This window comes from Lathamus discolor, chromosome 5 (assembly GCF_037157495.1).
Source record: "Lathamus discolor isolate bLatDis1 chromosome 5, bLatDis1.hap1, whole genome shotgun sequence".
NCBI classification, from domain to species: domain Eukaryota; kingdom Metazoa; phylum Chordata; class Aves; order Psittaciformes; family Psittacidae; genus Lathamus; species Lathamus discolor.
In genome coordinates this window covers 81,387,747-81,407,165 of record NC_088888.1, presented here as the reverse complement: position 1 = coordinate 81,407,165, position 19,419 = coordinate 81,387,747, and the positions used below count along the sequence as shown (strand labels likewise).

At 37.1% G+C, this 19,419-nt stretch overlaps 1 protein-coding gene across 2 annotated transcripts in view; it reads right to left on the bottom strand.

Annotated features, from left to right (window-relative positions):
* COL9A1 (collagen type IX alpha 1 chain) overlaps positions 1-19,419 on the bottom strand; it is a 68,472-nt gene that overhangs the window by 13,271 nt on the left and 35,782 nt on the right. For both annotated transcript variants that reach the window (XM_065679153.1, XM_065679154.1), the window contains 12 exons: positions 18,578-18,631; positions 16,041-16,094; positions 14,446-14,499; positions 13,689-13,742; positions 13,454-13,507; positions 13,275-13,328; positions 12,997-13,050; positions 12,325-12,369; positions 11,424-11,477; positions 11,265-11,318; positions 2,510-2,563; positions 1,695-1,766 (listed from right to left, as the gene is read on the bottom strand). In XM_065679153.1, coding sequence (XP_065535225.1) covers positions 1,695-1,766; positions 2,510-2,563; positions 11,265-11,318; positions 11,424-11,477; positions 12,325-12,369; positions 12,997-13,050; positions 13,275-13,328; positions 13,454-13,507; positions 13,689-13,742; positions 14,446-14,499; positions 16,041-16,094; positions 18,578-18,631 — 657 coding nt within the window. The remainder of the gene's footprint in view (positions 1-1,694; positions 1,767-2,509; positions 2,564-11,264; positions 11,319-11,423; positions 11,478-12,324; positions 12,370-12,996; positions 13,051-13,274; positions 13,329-13,453; positions 13,508-13,688; positions 13,743-14,445; positions 14,500-16,040; positions 16,095-18,577; positions 18,632-19,419) is intronic.

The following is a 19,419-nucleotide window of genomic DNA, read 5'->3' as shown; positions in this document are numbered from 1 at the left end:
CCACAGCATATCTGCATAACCACTCTAAGATTCACTAAATGTGTCATCCATTGTTGAAATATTGTTCTATATGGCTATCTCTGCTATAGTATGTCAGCTTTATGATGGATGCATTAGACCCATCACTAAATAGCTAGACCCATCACTAAAACATAATGAAGGACCTTAGGATGGTGCTTTGCAATATACTGTGATACCCATCCCCTGGGATCCACTGCAATTGGCAAACCTACAAGAGAAATAAGGCGGAAAGCCAGGTGAAACTGAAACTTCATATTAGTGGTGCACCTGCCTGAGCAGCAGCAACCAAATAATGTTCAGTGGAGATGAAGCAAACAGCTATTGGGATCCAGGAGTCTTCTTAAACCTAGGACTTGACCCAACAAATGAATGCCATTCTACCACTTGTATTACCTGCTCTTACCCTAAAGGTCCAGACCCTTTGTAAGGTTAATGAGAAAAATCAGGCATCACTGGAGGGAGACTGTCAGCACTGCACCAAATGCTAGTTATTTGCTACCTCAGGTACCTTTAATTTGCCCCTGGAGAAGTCTAAGGTATGACCCATCACTAATCTAATAAAAAGAGGTTGCTTTCTGTCAACACGTACATTTGACTAGAAACATGTTCCTGATCTCAGCATTAACAAAAAAAAAAAAAGCCAGCACCAAAACCCACCCACAAAAACATGAAGAAAATGCCTTAACAACAAAGACATTGAGACTTATTTTTAAGTACTGAGCCTGTTTTAAAAGCTGCCAAAAACTGCAAGCCATATCTAGCCACTCTACAATGTATACTGGGAGCATATAAAAAACAGGATTCCTTTGTCAATCAAAGACATCTACAGCAGTGATATTACTGACTATAGAAGTTCTATCACTTCTTTGATTGTCAGGGGAAAGGAAGAGACACTTCACAAGTTAAATTCATTCAATACTGAAGTACTTCTCAAATAAGAAAGATGAAAAACAGTGTAGAACTGTCTCTGTAACAAAGATGCCTGAAGCTTGGTGAGTGAATTCCATTCTCTGTAGCCTCCTATGAGCAAGATAAGGAGTATCTGGGGGTTTATATGCTGTCTTGACTGACATTTATTCAGCAAAACAAGGTATCTTCTTTTGGTATGCAAGATCCCCAGGGTCCAGTTCTTCCCTTTTAACACTAGAAGAGGTACTTACATCCTGCAATTCTATGTGTATGCTTAGATGTCTCAACAGCTTCATTAGCCTGTCAATTTCCATAGCAGGTCCTAAGATGTATGTTAGAGGCACTGTATTTATCATAGACCTGGGCTGACGTTCCAAAGCTCTGAAGTGACCAGCGGCCCTGACTTACAATTTCAGATCCAGTTGAGTCAAAGATTTGCAATATGATTTAGGCCTTTAAACGATCCAAACTCAAAAAAGCAACAAAAAAAAAAAAAAAATATTTATGTCAGTAATCTTATTTCAGTCCCTTAAGTAACACTGTCAAGACTTTTCCTGTATATTTTATGTGCTCGAAGTAGTTAATGGGCACCTTGAGTACCACTTTCAAGCAGCTGACAGATCCACATGCAAAACAAGAATCCAGACATTAATTCATTAAAAAAAAAAAAAAAACAAAAAAAAAAAAAAAACCCTCAGTGCTCAAATTACTGTATTTACTCCTGACATCATACTGCAGCCTGTATGTATGAGTGCATTTCTTACCCGGTCACCCTTACCACCAGGTAGGCCTGGAGGACCTGGCAGTCCAGGAAGTCCAATATCACCCTGGGGACCCTGTGAAAATAAGTCAAGGGTGTAAAATTACCCACTCTGTTTTAGAACAAACAAGGTCATACTCCGACAAGCAGATGGGGCAGAATCTTACTCCCAGAACAGTCTAATTTGTTGAAAACAGAGCTAATCTAAAATACAGCCCTTTAAACAGCATCTTACTTTGATTTTATTGCTGACAAACAGACAGAAATGGCTTACAGGGCTTTCCACACTCAGTAACAGTCTGGTTCTCTTAAAAATATTTCCTAAGATCTTGCAGTCTGCAATCTGTGCATTCCTCTGTAACAGCAGGCTCTTTCAGCAAAAACCTCCCCAGCTGTACCTCTGACTGTGACTGTGTAAATACTGCTGGAGCACTGGTAAAAGGTAGCATTCATAATCTGCTCCATTCATTAGTTTCACATGGCTTTCAGCAGAAAGCCATGTCTTTTACTGCTCCTGTTCCCCGAGTACACACAGCTCACAGAGGAGTGTGCAACCCAGCTTTGCACATCACAGGATTTATGTTTGGGTTGTTGTTTTTTTTTAATAGAAGAAAAAGTACTACACATCTCCATATACTTTTAAACAGCATTTTCTAATATTAGCACAGTCACAGAGGACTGAAAAAGAAATTCAACAATCACTCATTTCAATGTTATTTTCAGTTTCCCGCATTGATAAATGGGTAAGTGCAGTTCCAGATGATACCATAGCTCCTTGAAAGTAAACATGAGCATTCAATATGTAAATAAAATGCTTACCCATTTCCCTGGAATACCTGGAGGACCTGCAGGACCTGGCTCCCCTCTGCTACCCTTGTAGGAAATAGAAAGACACCATTACTTCCTAAAATATTTCCTGTGAACAGGGAATAATGTTTGACTTTTTACTTAATGTTTAGAGAGTTACACTACTTAGCAGTTGCTTTAGTCAAGACTTCTGTTTACCAGGGCAAAATACATGACATGTATTAAAACTTCCCGAGTTTTAATTAAACAGTATTAAACATGTATTAACTTCCCGAGAAACACAAACATTTTTAGTTAACAATGGTGTACAATATTTAGCTGGCATTAAGTGATTCGACAAATTCATTCTGGTGAGTGATTATGTAGAACCAAGGTCCCTTCATGGGAGTGCACCTGAGAGTTACTTGTCACAAACATATTTACTTCACTAATACAACTCTAATGGGTGTGCTTAGCTATAGACTTGCTTAGATTCATCACTGCACCACGTACTTAAAAGCCCACGATCCCACACGAACAATGGACAAACACAAAATGTATGTTGAAGTCATGCTTTACAAACTCATTGGAATTACAAAAAAAAACAGAATAAAACAAAAATATCTCCACAGTCTAGACTGTTACAGGGCACAGTAACCTTTAATAAACCCCATTCATAGTAGTGATAAGTATAAATATGCTTTTTACAGGATTTTCACTTTATATCTTCAGATATGTTTATCCATTTGGATCGTCATATTCATATTAGTGTTGCAAGTTCATCTCTTAATGCGTCCATTTGAATATATACCCTGGGTAAAGATGACACTGAGTCAAATTTTCAAAGATTTTAAACAATTCTCAAACTGAAGTACCTTTATCTAGAGAGTTCTGTCTCTTACGATTAAATCTTTCAGAACAGCTCATAAAATTTTATACATTTACTCTCACCGGTACAGATATGTATATACACCTGTACACATAAATTCAAACACTGTCCGAACACAAGCCTAAGACACAAGTGTCACTATTTCAGACAGTTATTTCTGCTGTTCAAATGCGTAAAAGGTACGTGCTATAAAAGCACAACATAACATTTAAGATTATAATATATCAAGAATTAAATTATTAAATATAAGTAGATAACCTGCTATTTATAACTTAGAAAATTTGAGGTAAAACCAGATCTAAGCATTCTAGAGCAGTATATAACTTCTAATTTTAAATACAGATATTTTTCTTCACAATAAGAAAAATATTGTGACATATTGAACAATAAAAGGAGATGGCAGACATGGCCTTTAATGCCGGGTCATAAATGCAATCACAACTTCTCACACAAGCTTAGGAAAACTAACTTTTCAATTCAAGAAATAATTAGGTATCCTGGAGAGATCAGAGAACCTAACATAAACAGACTTTTCCATTCATTTTCTTAAAAATATCCGATGGTGATACCCTATCCTTTTAAAGCACTTTGCATAATTTCTAGAAGCTTTTTATGTTAAGTAAGACCAAAAAAAACCAAACTGAAAATCACCTTCATCCCACAACCCAGAAGATGCATTAACCTGTTTGAAAATCGTTATAAATCACACAATTCTGTACTACATCCCTGACCTGGAACACTAGTATATTTCCGATGCAGGAAAGAGAAAGATTAAAATCTGAAACTTGTCTCCTCGTATATGTCATAATATTCATGCCTGATTGTTATACAGCTATAAAACAAAAGCAATGTCACCTTCCACAGAATTAGAATCATAAACCTCTTAAGCACATCAAAGGTTCTGCTGGTCATGCAGAATGCATTAAAAATCTTCCTTTTTATTTTAAATGCAAAAAAATCTTTGGTCAAATATACATTACAGGCCCTTTTTCAGACACCAATCCTTTCCTAAGGTGGTAAAAAAAAGGTTGGTATACAGAAGACTGAAATACAAAAGGACAGTATTTCCTGTAAACATTGACACTACACCTGTAAGGCCAAATGGCTTCAAATTAAGGGCCACCACTGCAAGACCTGCAGGAGCTGTGTTTTGGCCAGGGGGAATCTGTAACTCAAAGAGTAGTCAGGAGTCCCAATGGCCTATGGCATAACCTAAAAGGCTGTAAAGCTTCCACCAAGTTATACCTGACTGAAATGGCCCTGGAACAGGATTTCATTAAGCTAGTTATACTCAGTTCCCTTCATCAGGGATGAATTAAAAAAAAAATAAAGAGACATCTTGCAATACCCTCATGTAAACATTTAAAATATATCATGAGTCATGTTCTATGTCTATGCAGAAAACCCCATGGTTTCTGTAATAATTGGCTCAGGTGTCAACACCTGTACTTGGTCAAATGAAACATTCCTTGGTTCTCTAAGTTACTCATAAGCAATAATGAGAACAAAAGCTGGTTTGGCCATGTCTGCAGCCTGCTTTTCTTATACAGTGGCTCTATATCTAACAGTCCATAGCTGCAGATTCACAAATCAACAGGCATTTTGCACTAGTTTTAACTAAAACACACTTGAAGAGGGAAAGTAGCTACTTTAGAGTGAGCTGTGACAGACTGGCTTTCACCCATGCTGGTAAACCTGGCCTACAGTGAAAGGAGGTAGCACATAGATAGTCACTGCAAATGGCCCCTGAAGCCACTCCAAAGCATGGACACTGCCTAGATTGTTTCACTCAATCATGTTAGAGAGCATGGATTGAAAACATGTCCAAGACTGCTCCAGTACATTAACAGTGTAGATAATTGATTTCTGTTAAGTACACTATCACTTCACACAAGTACTGCTGAGCATAGGGTCATTCTCCCAAAAGACAGCAAGGCCCACGTGAAATGGTAGGGTGTGAAATGGTAGCACAGCATCACAACACTGTACAATTCCAGGATGCAGCCCTTTCACAATTGTGTTTGACTAAGGTTACAACAAAATCTACCTCCCCTTTGTTCCAAGGCAGGATTGCTGGACCACTTAATACATTTAAATTAAAATTTAATGTCTCCCTCATAGTTCTCCAAGATCTGTACTTAGCCTTTGAATGTAACGTGTAAGGAGACACTACAGGATTTACAGCAGATCTTTCTTCAGATTGTCTGGGATGGTTTCCTTCCTCATTGAAATTTTGGAGATTTGGTTCTTTTGTAATATCCCCACAAGCAGTTACAGAATGCATTCTCATGATAAAACAGTTTCTTTCACTGGTTTCTTGATTTCCTTTTGATCAACTGAGCGGAACAATAATAAGAATATGCCCCAGATAATTTGCATCTCACTTAGCTGCCCCAACAATTTAAACACTAATTTAACTCTCTTGACAGGTACTTCACAGTCTATACTGTAATAAACTCTCCTGTACTTAAGAATTTTGGTTTTATACTATAGGTCATATCAATTGTAGCCTATTCAAGAGCAGTGCCATAGAGACTTAAATCTGTGCAGAATAAGAAAGAATAAAAGTACATTTTGGAATGAATATAGTACACTTAGTATTCCAAAATCTTTTGCAAAATGTAATTACTTTATTAATTATATGCTTGGGAGACTTCAACTTATCAAACATTTTTCACCCCAAAATTTCTGAAGGATTAATTTAAATTCAAGGATTCATCCATGGAAGCATCAACAGGACTGTGCCTTTGACCTTCAGTACAGTACTAAAAAACATCCATAAAGATAAGTTATTATTTGCTAGAAGAGTTAATATACAGCAAACCTTTGCACCTTCCTCTGAGTAATAATGAAATTGTACTCCTTAGGATAATGGTAAGAGATAAGTGTAGCATGAAACATACCTTCCTTTTAACTGCATCATGCTTTGAGCAGCAGGCATTCTGCTGCCACTCTTTTCAAAGGTGATACTGTGGGCAAGTATAAATGACAGAGACCTTCCATGCTGGCTGCAACTATAGTCTTAACTGAAGTCTAGGAGAGCTTTAGTATACTAAATCCATAGCAAGTTCAATTTTTACCCAGGCTACTGTCTACACTCTTTAAGAGAAGCCAGCTTCAGGATATCTGCTGACATCCAGAGATCTGGCAAGCCCAGAAGTCAAAGGAAGCTGTTGCTGGGGGTGGAGGGGTAAAGAGTAAGGTAGCAGTGGATTTGACCATGCAGTTTGGAAAGACAGCAGTGGATAATATGAGAATTGGAGAGGCTTAGAAACACTAACCAGTTGTGGCTGGGATGTGTAGCCTGTGAGTGAGAGAGAACGTGCTACCCTGTACAAATCATGCTGCAGAACTGTGCAAGGTCAGAAAGTTTCATCACATCCATCTAAGGCTTACGCTTACTGGATAGGAATACCTGGCAGGATGGAAATCCACTTTCTTCTTTTGATTCTGCTACAGCCTGCGCAATGCAAGCCCCTTTATCTGTATCTTAAATGTAAACTATGACTCACTGCTTGTTGAACACCTCTGAAATTATATATACAAAACATGTCCACTGATACCTAAACATATGGTAGCAACCAAGGCATGGACATTTCATCCCACCACGCTACCCATACCACTCCACCATTAATGGTAAATGATTCATTATTCCAGTTGAAGTCATGTAAGAAGACTCTGATAGAACAGCTAGGCTTTAGTTCTAATTGTTAGGGTAAACAAAAATACCTTTAAACACTCAGAAAATTACTTAGCTGAAAGCAGTTTAAGATGCTGAAAACGGTATTCTCACCTGACACATCTAGTAACAAATCTAAGGTTCTCTCTAGGCTCCCTCTTTATAATGAGCAGAGACAAAGTCATCTCCGGAGAACAAGTCAGCCCAACAAACCAGAGCCCCTCTGAAATCTCTCAGAGGGTGCTACAGTATCAGATCTTAGGCAGCCAGATACTTAACCTCTGCTGCTTATATTAGGAAAACATATATCGCATGCTAAATCACTAACATATATATATGCTGACATGTACATACATTGAGTTTGCTCAATTTGCTAGGCAAGTATTGAACTTTAATTTAAATGCTTACTTAAATGTTCCAAGCAATCTTTTGACTGCAGAACCACAGGATGGATACATGTTCTCCAAATGTTAGCAATTTAAAGGTTAAATAGCTGAAGAAAAACAAGGTATGAAGAAAAAAAAAAAAAAGAAGGGGCAGGGGTCAGTATTTTCTGCAGGCACAATATGAAAAATTAAATCTTACTAAATCTCCACAAATATGAGAGAAAATAGTTAAGCAGCTTAGAGAGCTTGGCTAAATTTCACTGATTAGGAATGACACTCTGATGTTTGAGAATTGCTTCCTTTGGGCCACCTGCCATGATGGCTGGCTTAGAAAGGTTTAAATCACAAATGGGTTTGGTAATTACTTGGATTAGCTAGCATAATGTGAAGCAAACATAAGGTTAACCAACAATACAGCTAGAGTGGAATGGAGAATATGTCTGATTTAGGCACAAATGACAAAATTTACATGTTGCTCAGCTGTTTTTCTGTTTTACTGAACAGGTGAATAATACACTAAACAGAAGTTTGTGGCTTTTTTCCTGCTCTGGTCCCCACTTAGTTTCCTAAGGAAAAACAATGATAGACTGAAGTGATATTTTTCAAAGTAATTTTCTCCAAGGGATATTTGTCACTAGCGAGATAAGAGTCTCCCAGAACATGAGTTTGCTCATTTCTAATTAGAGCCAGTTATCTTGCTTTCAACCATTTAATATCTTCCTTGTGAAACTGTCAATTTTTACAGACTCACAAAAGACCAAAATTTGAATCTCCTGCTTAGTAACAATATTAAACCAAATACATTCCAGCAGTTGCTTAGTAATGAAAATTACATTTAAATAACATGGTTTCCACCAGAGGATACTACAGGCTATTAGGTGAATGGTACAGAAGCATTAATTTATCCCATAGAATCACTGATGTTGTTCTTCCTCAGTGCAGATACCAGCCTGCTATCCATGTTAGCAGAGTAAGCCTTGTTAGCTCTGCCGGAAACCTTCACTGGATGTCCCCTCCTCTATAGCTCTGGCACTCCCGGAGTGACCAGCCATGCTGTCTTTCCCCACTAATGACTTGGAGTAAGTGGCAAGTGAAACGGGAGAGTGAAGAAGGTCATTCATGTGGTGGCCTCAGACTTTGAAAGTATTTAGCCATGAAACTTTAGTCAAAAACTATCAAATGTTAAAATTGTGAGAAAATGTCAAAATCTCAGAAAAAAAATATGAAAGTATTCACAAGAAAAATTCTCTTCAGAACAATTATAAAAGCTTTTCTCAACTTATTTTAGAAATTTCTAGTTTTAGAAGTTTGAAAATCATGGCATGTAGATCTATTTAACTAGCAGATCTTTTTTTCCTGGAAATCTAAAGGCAGAGTCCTAAAACCTGAGGCTCAAATATATCTACTACATGTACATTCAGCTGAAGAAAGAGAAAACACTCTTTATTCTGCCCTGAAAATAAACACAAACTCAACTTGGACTGTTTTTTCCAGTGTTCCAAAAAAGTAAAGTCAAATGCTGCCTGTAGTCTCGAGCAGAAGGAAGCTAAACATAGTTATTATTCAAGGCTGTTTATAGCTTTAAAGGAACTATAGATGAGAAGCAGATTACTATTTAATGTTCTACAAGCAAATACTTTATTATCATCAATTAACTTCCTTTCTCTATTTTATATTGATCATGCTTTTGTTCTAATGTTCACATTTTCCAAAATACGTGCACTTGGTAAAGACCGAGAAAATAAAGGCAAGATATCCAGTTGTCTTTCTGGTCTCTGGAGTGATAAACAGAAAAATTGCTGGATTTATGCTGCGTGAAGTATTTGACTACAGGGTTACTAATAATTAACCTTGTGTGTCAACTCCTGTTCTATGGACTGCTGATTTTGTAAATTCATGTTCACATCGAAAGGATTAAAAGCATAGTTTAGCAGATTACAGTGCATTATCCGAGTGGGCAAATACTTTGTTCTGATTCAATCATAATACTTATTCCCATTACAAGTATGCAAAATATTAGCTCAAGTACAGGGATTAAAACCTTTTCTAGTGCACCCAACACTTTTAAAAACAAACAGCAACAAAAAAAAAAGTTTGCAAGTTGTGTATATTGGAAGCTGAAGATACCTGTATTCCATCCTAGTAATTGTATGTTCATTATATCCACTTTCTGTATCATTCATAGGCTGCTGTGGACACAGCATTTGTACAAAGATTCAGTTTAAAATAAACATGATCTTACGAATTAATGCACCTAGCACACAATAACACAAGCTACAGAAGCAAACAATATCTGTTACTTGACTCACTGCTGTTGTCTGTTCAAGAGTTAATTCCCAGAAGATGTTCCTGACTCATCAAATACCCTTACCAATGTATCCCTATCAATAACTCTGTAAGCCCTGTATGAGGATAACCCTACAATTGTGTGAGTAAAACTTATGTCATTGTATGATAGCAGAAGCTCAGAAAATTCCAAGAAAGTATCCCTAGGGTATGAGTGGCAAGACAGAAGCTTGCAAAAGCAATTGGTTACAGAGGCTGGAACCTTGCCAGTGTTGTCAGACTGACTTTTGGCACATGAAAATTTTCTTCAAGTCACTGACCCTCTCACCCCTCACAGAAGGATGAGCAGCAAAAGGGAATTAGATCAGCCTTACTCCAGTCCATGACAGGCCTCCTGTAGAAGAAATCCGAAATCTGTGCCCAGCAGACTCTCTAGTATGCAGTTGTCCTGTCTTCATCACTACGCCTCAGCAAATGCCATCAGTCCACTTGCCTTAGCACACCTATTTCCTGCACCAAGCTATCTGTCCAGCAATGATTTCTGCAGTCTTTCTAGTGGTAAGGAAAATCTCCAGTAATAAAAAAAACCCTACAACATCAGTGTTTCCAATTAGAGAAAAATGCTATACTTCAGTATAGCTACATTAATTATGCCGACAAGAAAGGGGCAAGGCAGAGGCCTAAGCAGCATCCCACAATCATTCATGATAAATGGTTAGCATGCTTTTGTCTTGGGCAAACTGGACTTCCCTAAATAATGCCCAAGCACAGTTTGGGGAACACAGGCAGGAGGCTGTTCCCTGTATGCAACTTGACTGTTCCCAGCCTGCTTAGACGTGACAGTGTGTTAAGGGAGTTTAGCAGTATGAAGACAAACCACATCAAGCCAGTTGACAAAGGAGGCTGAGGACAATCTCTATCCATTTTCTTTACTAGTTAGGACAGTTACCTTTCCTCTATACCCTGCCTCACTGTTCACATTATGTGCCTTAGAAATAGGTTTGAGCCAAAAAAAAAAAAAAAAATCATGTTCTGAACACTAAGACCAAAGTTCAAAACCTTGTAACATACAGCTAAGCTTTTTGATATGTAGCAGAAGCTTCTTTAAGGAGCTGAAACAGTTAAAGAAAAGGGCAAGTGATCTTGCACTGGCAGCTAGTGGACTTAAGCCTTTCAACACCAGTAATGGAAGTTGACTGTTACAGTGGAAGAGCAGGAGTTTGGTTCCAGCTTTTTGTCACAAATCACCCTCATTTCCTCTGTTTGGGTTTTTACTCAGCATATTTAGAAATAAAGACCAGAAGAATACAAACAAAATCTTAAAATTTAATTTGCCACCAAAGACAGAAACAGTTACAGGACATGTGCTTCTGTATTTCTTTATGTGATCCACCTGGTACAGAAGGGGGTTAAAGAACAGGTAGTATTTACCTTAAAAATTAGCACCTGTGCTGAACAGTATTTTTACCTCATGGTTAACTTCAGCAACCATAACTTGAGACACTGCAATACTACATACAGTCAGTTAGAAAATTATACAATACTTACTGGTGGTCCCCGGGGTCCTGTTGGACCTACTTCTCCCTCTGGCCCCTGTTCACCCTGTTTTGGGGATAGGAAGAATGCAACACATTTGAAAAGTGATGTTTTGCACAGTGCAAGACTTCTCATTTTTCTAGCTCTTTTGGATAATATTAATTATCTTACCGGTTTCCCAGAATTTCCCATCAAACCTGACACTCCAGGAGGACCTGTATTACCCTGTTGGACAAAAGATGAAAATATCAGCTAAGGAAATGTTTTGATGCTCATTTTGAAATAAAAAAATAAAGAATTCAACAAGATCTTGAAAAAAAAAAACCAAAACAAACAAAAAAAAAAAACAACACACACAAAAAAAAAACCCACAACAATAAAACAAACAAAAAACCCTAATAACCCAGCCTGTATTCAGTTTTTAACTTCCACCTTTATTTTGGTTTTCATTTAACTTTCACCTAATTCCTTCCAATTTTTCAAAAGTCAGGTTTTAGTTCTTTTGTTGTTTACATCCTGATAAATCCCAAATAGACTTGATTGCTGCACCCAAAGCATAGAAGGCAATATCATTCCATGTAATTTCAGAAGAAATTCATGTCTCAATCTAGTTTTCTTTCTCAGTTACTTAAACTCGAGCATGATTGTCTGAAACATTCCATTGTCTCAAGCTTACAATACTTGCTGCTGCAGTCTGGTGGTGTGTAAATAGAGATTACAATCTCTGTGATTCAATCAACTTAGGGCAGCTATATTCTTATAAGAGCACTCATTCCAAACTGTACTGAGGTACTCATCTCACATGCCTCCTCTAGCAATGATTTCCACAAATTTAAAGGGAAATGGCCTTTTTTAGGTATAATTTAATGCCTGAAATCATGAAAACCATATGACATAGCAAAAGAATCCTGCAAAAGCACAGGACTAGAGTCAATTAAAGGATATCTTTAATTCTTTCAGCCAAAGGCTTATCTTACCACAACAGAAAGTTGATTTAATTTCACTGGTTACTTTAGAACTTGGGGAGCACAAATACAGTATTTTAAGAAAGTCAGTACTCAAGATGATTTACCTTTGGTCCAGGAATGCCTTTCACACCTGGAGAGCCTGGTAAACCCTGAAAGAATTTATGCTTACAGTGTTTATCTGTTGTTAAGGGGATTGGAAATGGTGTTTAAAAATATGTCTTATGTTACAGCATTTCTAGTCCTTTTACTTGATACTGAAGCACTTTTATCCAATAATGAACCAAGCTTGAGTTCTTTCTATTTACAAAAGGATAAGGAGTAGTAGCATTCTTACTGTATAAATTGGCAAGAGGAGCATGAAAAACTGAGGAGTAGTGGCTTTTTCTAGCTTAAACTAGAAATAGATTCTTGGTTCCAGTATTCTGAGACTAGAGAAAGAGAGCTTAACAGATACTTTGTGTATACATTTCATCCCCTCCTTACTTCTCTGCAACAGCTCATAGCAAGTACACTTTTACTAAATTTTCTTCCAAGCTGAAGAACTCACTTTGTATTACAAATTTACTTCCAGATCTATTTTAATACAGCTCCTTCACTATACCCTCACAGCAATTACTCCTACAGCATAGTGTTTCAAAGAAGTTTCCATTTAGCCTTCGACAGCTGGCAATTTGTAAATTAAATTACTCCAATATCAGCATCAATCTAACCTATATATGGTCTTTCTGTAATTTTAACTGAGCCTAATTTTCAAAGGTAAAATAGCAGATACTTACTGGCAGTCCCTGAAGCCCTGCATCACCTGGAGCTCCAGGTTTTCCTGGTTCACCCTGAAAAACGTTTTAAGTTGTAATATACACAAATCAAACAAAAGGGAAAATTTTATTTTTGGAACACAGAGCTGGAGCACTTTGGGATCTGCAGGAAGGGAAAGTTCATTCAATTACCCTAATAATGTACTTCAGCCTGTGGCTTTATGCACAGTAAAAAGCCACAAATGAGTGAACAAATCTAGGGACTACCAAAGCTCAGATACGTGCCAACTGTGCCTTACTTTTGCTCCAGGCATTCCAGGGATGCCTTCCCGGCCATCAACTCCTGGTAAGCCCTTTAAAAAGAAAAACAAATAAAAAGATTAAAAAAACTAATGTATTGTTGGAGAGATTTCTCCCAAGCACTCCGATATACAAATTAGCATGACATGAAACACACAAAGAAATGAAATATACATACAGACTCTCCTTTAGGTCCAGGGAGACCATTTATTCCTCTTGTACCTTGAGGGCCCTAAGAATAAAACATTTTTTAAAATGAAAATAAACACACTGAAATGACAGAAATGAAGAATTTCAACACATACTCATTTAGGTATGCATTACTTTGAGAGTACCAATTATGCTCCATGTTTATGTGCTATAAGTAACCAAAGGTTGCAAGTCAACATGACTTGAAATTTGTCTGGGCTCACCCTGTCTCCCTTTGGACCTGCCTCTCCCAGTGAACCTCTCTGGCCTTGATCACCCTATAGGGGAAAGAAAAAAGAGTCATTTTTCTATATTTTTTTTTTTACTGCAGCTAAAACCTCCAGTAATTCAACACCAGTACAATTCACACTTGGTTAGAGGAGACATCTTAAACTCATAAACTCATATTTAAAATGCAGTTTCTTAATACTGCGTTTGACAGTATTAAGGTATATTAATAAACACATCTGGATTCCTAGGGGATGGCTTGGAGTGTCTAAGCAATGTTACATTCAATTCCTCAACTCATATAGTTACTGGCTATTCCAAGTATAAATTCGGGGTGGGGGGGAGGGGGGGGGGAGGAGAAGGGGAGCAGGGACAAATAGAAAAAAAAATAATCAATAAATAAAAAAATTAATAATTTTTAAAAGGGGTACTATACAGGTTTTGTTCCAATTAATATTTTCCAATTTAAACCCTGAAAAATTCCAAGCCACACTAATGCCCTGTAGTATTCAGAGTGAAGAGGTGACAATAACATTCTAAGAGGCTAAAATGTGTTCATCTACCCCATGATTCCTTGGAAACAGTAAGAGATTCTGGACTTGACATCATTGTCATATCATTTATTCACCTGTGGCAAATCAGCACAATTGGATTAATCAGAGGCTTTTCTGATTCACAACTACAAAGTTTCGGGATTCAGCATCTAACTGGGTAGACCTCAAAAAGTGTTTGGCCAGCACACACTTTACTTACAGGTGCACCAGGAAGGCCTTGGGGACCAGGATCACCATCAAGCCCACGAGCTCCCTACAAAACAAGTCGATAACACAAACATTAAAATGAAGTGCTAAAACACTAACAATTTATGCACCCTCCTGGTTCGCTGGGACATGCAAATTTTCTACATCATCTTTTCTTTGTGGAGTTATGAAAGCAAATATTTTTAACTATGGAAAAAAAAATCAAAAAAATTACATTCAGTTTATTCTCTTAAAAAAAAAAAAATCATGTGGAAGAGCATGGAGTAGACCTTTTCACACTACTTCATGAAAGGTTTGTATCTGCCTTAATATATTATTCTTCATCACATAATGATTTTTCTTTTCACATTTTGACACTATTCTACTAAGTGCAGTACAGCTATTTGTATTGCATATGTTTCAATGAATTAATGCAATTGCTACCCTGCAAGTAATTAAAGTAATTTCAAATGGAGAGGGGAAAAAAAAAAAATGTTTTCTAAAACATGCACAGCAAATAAGGAACTCCTTTGTCAAACAGAGGTAGTAAACATTCCAAACAGACAGCACAAAAAATGTAGGCTAATAACTATGAAGAATCAGAAGATCTGAGGGCCAGCAAAGCAAACTAAGATAGTAATGGTTCAGCAAATGTGTCTGAGAGGTTAGGAAGGATGACTCATGAGAAGCTTCATAATCAGGACAAATTTTATGTTGTTTCTTAGCATAGGGTGGTGAGGCACTGGAATGGGTTGCCCAGGGAAGTTGTGAATGCTCCATCCCTGGTGGTGTTCAAGGCCAGGCTGGACAGAGCCTTGGGTGACATGGTTTAGTGTGAGGTGTCCCTGCCCATAGTAGGGGGTTTGGAATTTCATGATCTTAAGGTCGTTTCCAACCCTAACTATTCTATGATTCTATAGACAATCAGAGAGTAAGGTTTCTGTTACTTCATTTCTAGAGAAAGAGACAATAGCATGATTCCTACATTTTACTCCTTCCAGAAATTTTTACCATATAGATTCAGCAAAATCATAAGAATAGAAATGCAACAGTCCATTTTGAAATAACAGTTAGAAACACTTTGAACAGCAGGAAAATTACCAGGCAAAGTCAGAGCCCACATAAACTTGAATCCTACTGGCAGCAGTTTAAGACACAAAAGATACAAGAGACAGAAAGAATGGAAAAACAACAAACTCTCAATAAAAAGCCCTGACAAAAACTGGACAGTGGAAGCCAAAGATTTCAGGGAGATGCAAATCACAGGAGGGACTGTTTAATAAATTTTAGCTTTAAATAAAACATGCTATAGTTTATAACTGCTATAACATGTAATCATGCCAAGTATACACTTGCACACATGCCAAAATACTACAAATCTAATAATCAGAAAGGTGTTAATAGTACATTTACTTCATTAAGAAGAAGGACAAAGCTGCCTTTCTTCTTAACTAGAGGTACAGTAGTTATGGAAATACAGCTGGCAGGAGAGAGAAAATGTAGAGCGGAAAAAATATGCGTTTAAATAAGCTTTAAAAGTATTCAGGGGTGTACTTTTTTTTTTTTTTTAATCGAGGCTATTTTATGAAAAGAAAGGCTAATACTCACTTTGGTACCTTTAGATCCCATTATACCGGTTATACCTCTGATACCTATGATGCCCTGAAAATAAAAAAAAGTATATTTAAATTATGCTTAAATCTTTTCATCACAACTATTCTATGCTCTTTGGTTTTTTTTGCTTATTTTACTATTTTCTTACTATAAAAGGAGCAATCCAGCTACTTCTGTATTAGAATATTAATTCTGGATGGTAATCTGATATTTCACTAATTTAAGACTTTTTAAAAGAATAACAAAACTATCACATTCAATTATACTACCACAAATACATTAAGAACTGAAAAAAAACCACTTCAGAGTTGAAGCATTCTTCCTGTGTGAGAACACGTGAAAGCCACATGTGCAGAAATGCTAGGTTGCCTTAAGCAGGGTATAGGACAGATGCAGGAGAAAAAGTCTGATGCATCAGACTATAGAACTCTAAAGGTAGACAAAACTGGGCAAGGGTTTTAAGAATATAGGCAGTAAGTTTATACACCTGAGAGGCTGGACTGAGTAGACTTCTAGTACTATTTCTAGTACAGCAGGATGTATTAGAACTATTTCCACTCCCCTTCAAAATACTGTCTCATGGGAAATTTGGCTTCATTTTTTTCTTCTGCCCACGAGACTGAAACTACATGATAGATCACCTCTCTGCAGAGAGACCAAACCCTCAGCCATAACATGATTGTCCTTTAACAAGAAGAATGCACTACAGCTGTGTTAATGAAACAACTGAAAGTACTTTCGTGTGGCAAAGGTAAACCTACTGCTTGACCTTGCTGGGCAGCCCTTTTATTTGCATCTAATGAAATTAGATGGAATCTTACAGAGAACATTTAAAAGTTTGTCAGCCCAAAACATGAGAAAGATCATGATAGTGCAACAGTGATTCAGCAGCCCAACAAGGAAGAGACACCGTCAAATGCTTGTTCCAAGACATGTAAGGAGGCACATTTCAGTACCCACCACTTTTTATCAAAAGCAACACCTCCCAGCGGTGGCTATCTTAGGCAAGTCTTCTTGTCAATGCATTACATTAAAGTGTTGGATTGCAGGTGCTGCTGTGGAGACCAAATTCCTAATCCCTTCTATTGATTGTGAACCTTATATTCATTTACGTAAGAAACATACAAGAATATACAACAGCCTACAGCCTCTCTCCATCCATGCCTCTAAGGCACTGTCTATGCACTTTTTCATACGCTGACATCACTTTCTACATATTATCAATCCTACAATTTAATAAGAAACTATTATTTTACAGCTTGTTTGTAAGGTCATCAACTGGCAAAACAGCGAAGAGTAATAAAAAAAAAGGCATTAAAATAAAAAAAATTAAAAGTCAATCTCTAATTGGTTTTTAATTCTAGTGTGTTATTTATTTCACAGTGATGGAAGAACTTTAACAAACTCAGTTAAATGAATTGGCTCCCACAAGCCCTTGAGACAGCAGAAGCTGCATCTTATACAAGTACTTCCTCTGCACTAGCGTGCCATGGATACTTTTTTCAGCATCAGACATAAAAAGGATTATACTCATTCGATTACTTAGCCTCTGTTCTTTCTTTATCTTTCTCTGGTCCTAATCCAGAGCTTTATGTTGCCTTATGTTCATAGAGAATTCTCTAAATTAGGATTTGGATGTCATATGCATCAACATAAGCTCCTCTATAACATCACATGTGGACACCAATGGTATAAAGCAATAGTTTCACACTTTGTGAAAAAAACGTAAGACCCCATGAGATATAGAAGATAATATAATCTAATATAATATATAAGATAAGATATTATGCCTATTTCTCTTACTTAGAATGGCCCCTTTATTTTGTTTCCTATTGCCTATTCAGCTGTGCAAACCACAGGAAGAGTTCCTCACTAGAAAACAGGGAGCCATGTGCCAGAACAAAGGAGTCAAGCTAAGCAGTACAAGAAAATAATTCCAAAATCATAGATGTGTTTGAAGGATGCTGCTTTGGCCATGAAAAAAGGCAAAAAGGGGAGGCAGGGGGCGATCTGTTTTTTGGCTGCTGTTACTTCATCCTCAAGGCTTAGCTAAGCCTGAATATCAGCTAACCACATTTTAAACAAGCTCTTACTTCACTGGCCGTGCAAGGATGAAGTCAGAGTCAACAAAATTATGGAAAGGAAGGACAAAGGGAAAAAAAACCACAAACAAACAAAACAAAATAAACAAACAAAAAAAAAACCCACAAAAAAACAAACCAAAACCAGATAACTAGCTTAAACCACGACAACAGTCTAGGCACAACACAAAATCTAGGACATGAAATACTTTTCAAAATAAGTCTTTCCATAGAACAGATTAGAGCTTTGTCCAAAGTGATGATGTAGCTTTTTGGAGGTGTCCTGCGTTCAGACATCAATAATTCTACATTCACTCAAACAGAATATGGCAGAATAAAGTGAAAGGTGTGTGGAGATTTTGTAATATCTGTTTTCTTACAATATGAAGAAAAAAATTATATGACATAATAAAGCAAATGAGTAACATTATTTAAGAGGAAATACTTTACTGGAGGGCCTTGAGCTCCCACTTCACCACTGGGTCCTTGGTCCCCTTCTTCACCCTGGGAAAGCAAAAGGAATACATCTGTAGCTATCCCACAACACACATAATTGCTCTCTCATTGTAAAAGGTACATTTACCATTTACTGTTTTCTGTCACCATGTCCTGCTTGAAGGAAATCCAAATGAAGTCACACTACATCCTCAGAATATGGACAGATACTCATTTAGGTTCACATTCTATTCAACTACTATTCAAAAGGGTAATTTCAAAGCAACCCCAGTATAAAGGAGAATTATTACTTTACTCTTAATCTGTCATTCATTTTTTGAGTTGACATTAATCTGTAGGTTTTCTTTCTTTTTCTTCATTACACTCAAAGGATAATGAGGGTGTACTCATATATGTGAATAGACTGGATATGCTAGTAGCTCTACACCACAATACCACATTGCACTTCAGAACTTTCTGAAATTTAAAATGGTAAAATGCCTTATCCTGGTCAAATCCCTATAGCAATGATAGCGTATGTTAATGGAACTGACAGTTTAAATTGACAGTTTAAAATAAGGGATAAGCCAACTGTTCAACATCCAGGAAAAAGTAAGTAGGTGAGCTGTATACAATAAATTAATATTCTTTTCAATATGTTTAGGAATAGATATCAGAGGAGGGGTTTAAAACTTGTATCTGATGTTCTTCCTCCAGCACAGAAGCACAGACCAAGGCAGCACAAATCTTTTAAACTTTTCTAACATATATTTCAATATTAAAGAAGGTTAATTCAAAGGAAACACCCTATAAGAGCTCATTTTAGCCTTCAGGCTGAATTGGATTTGGCCTCTTTA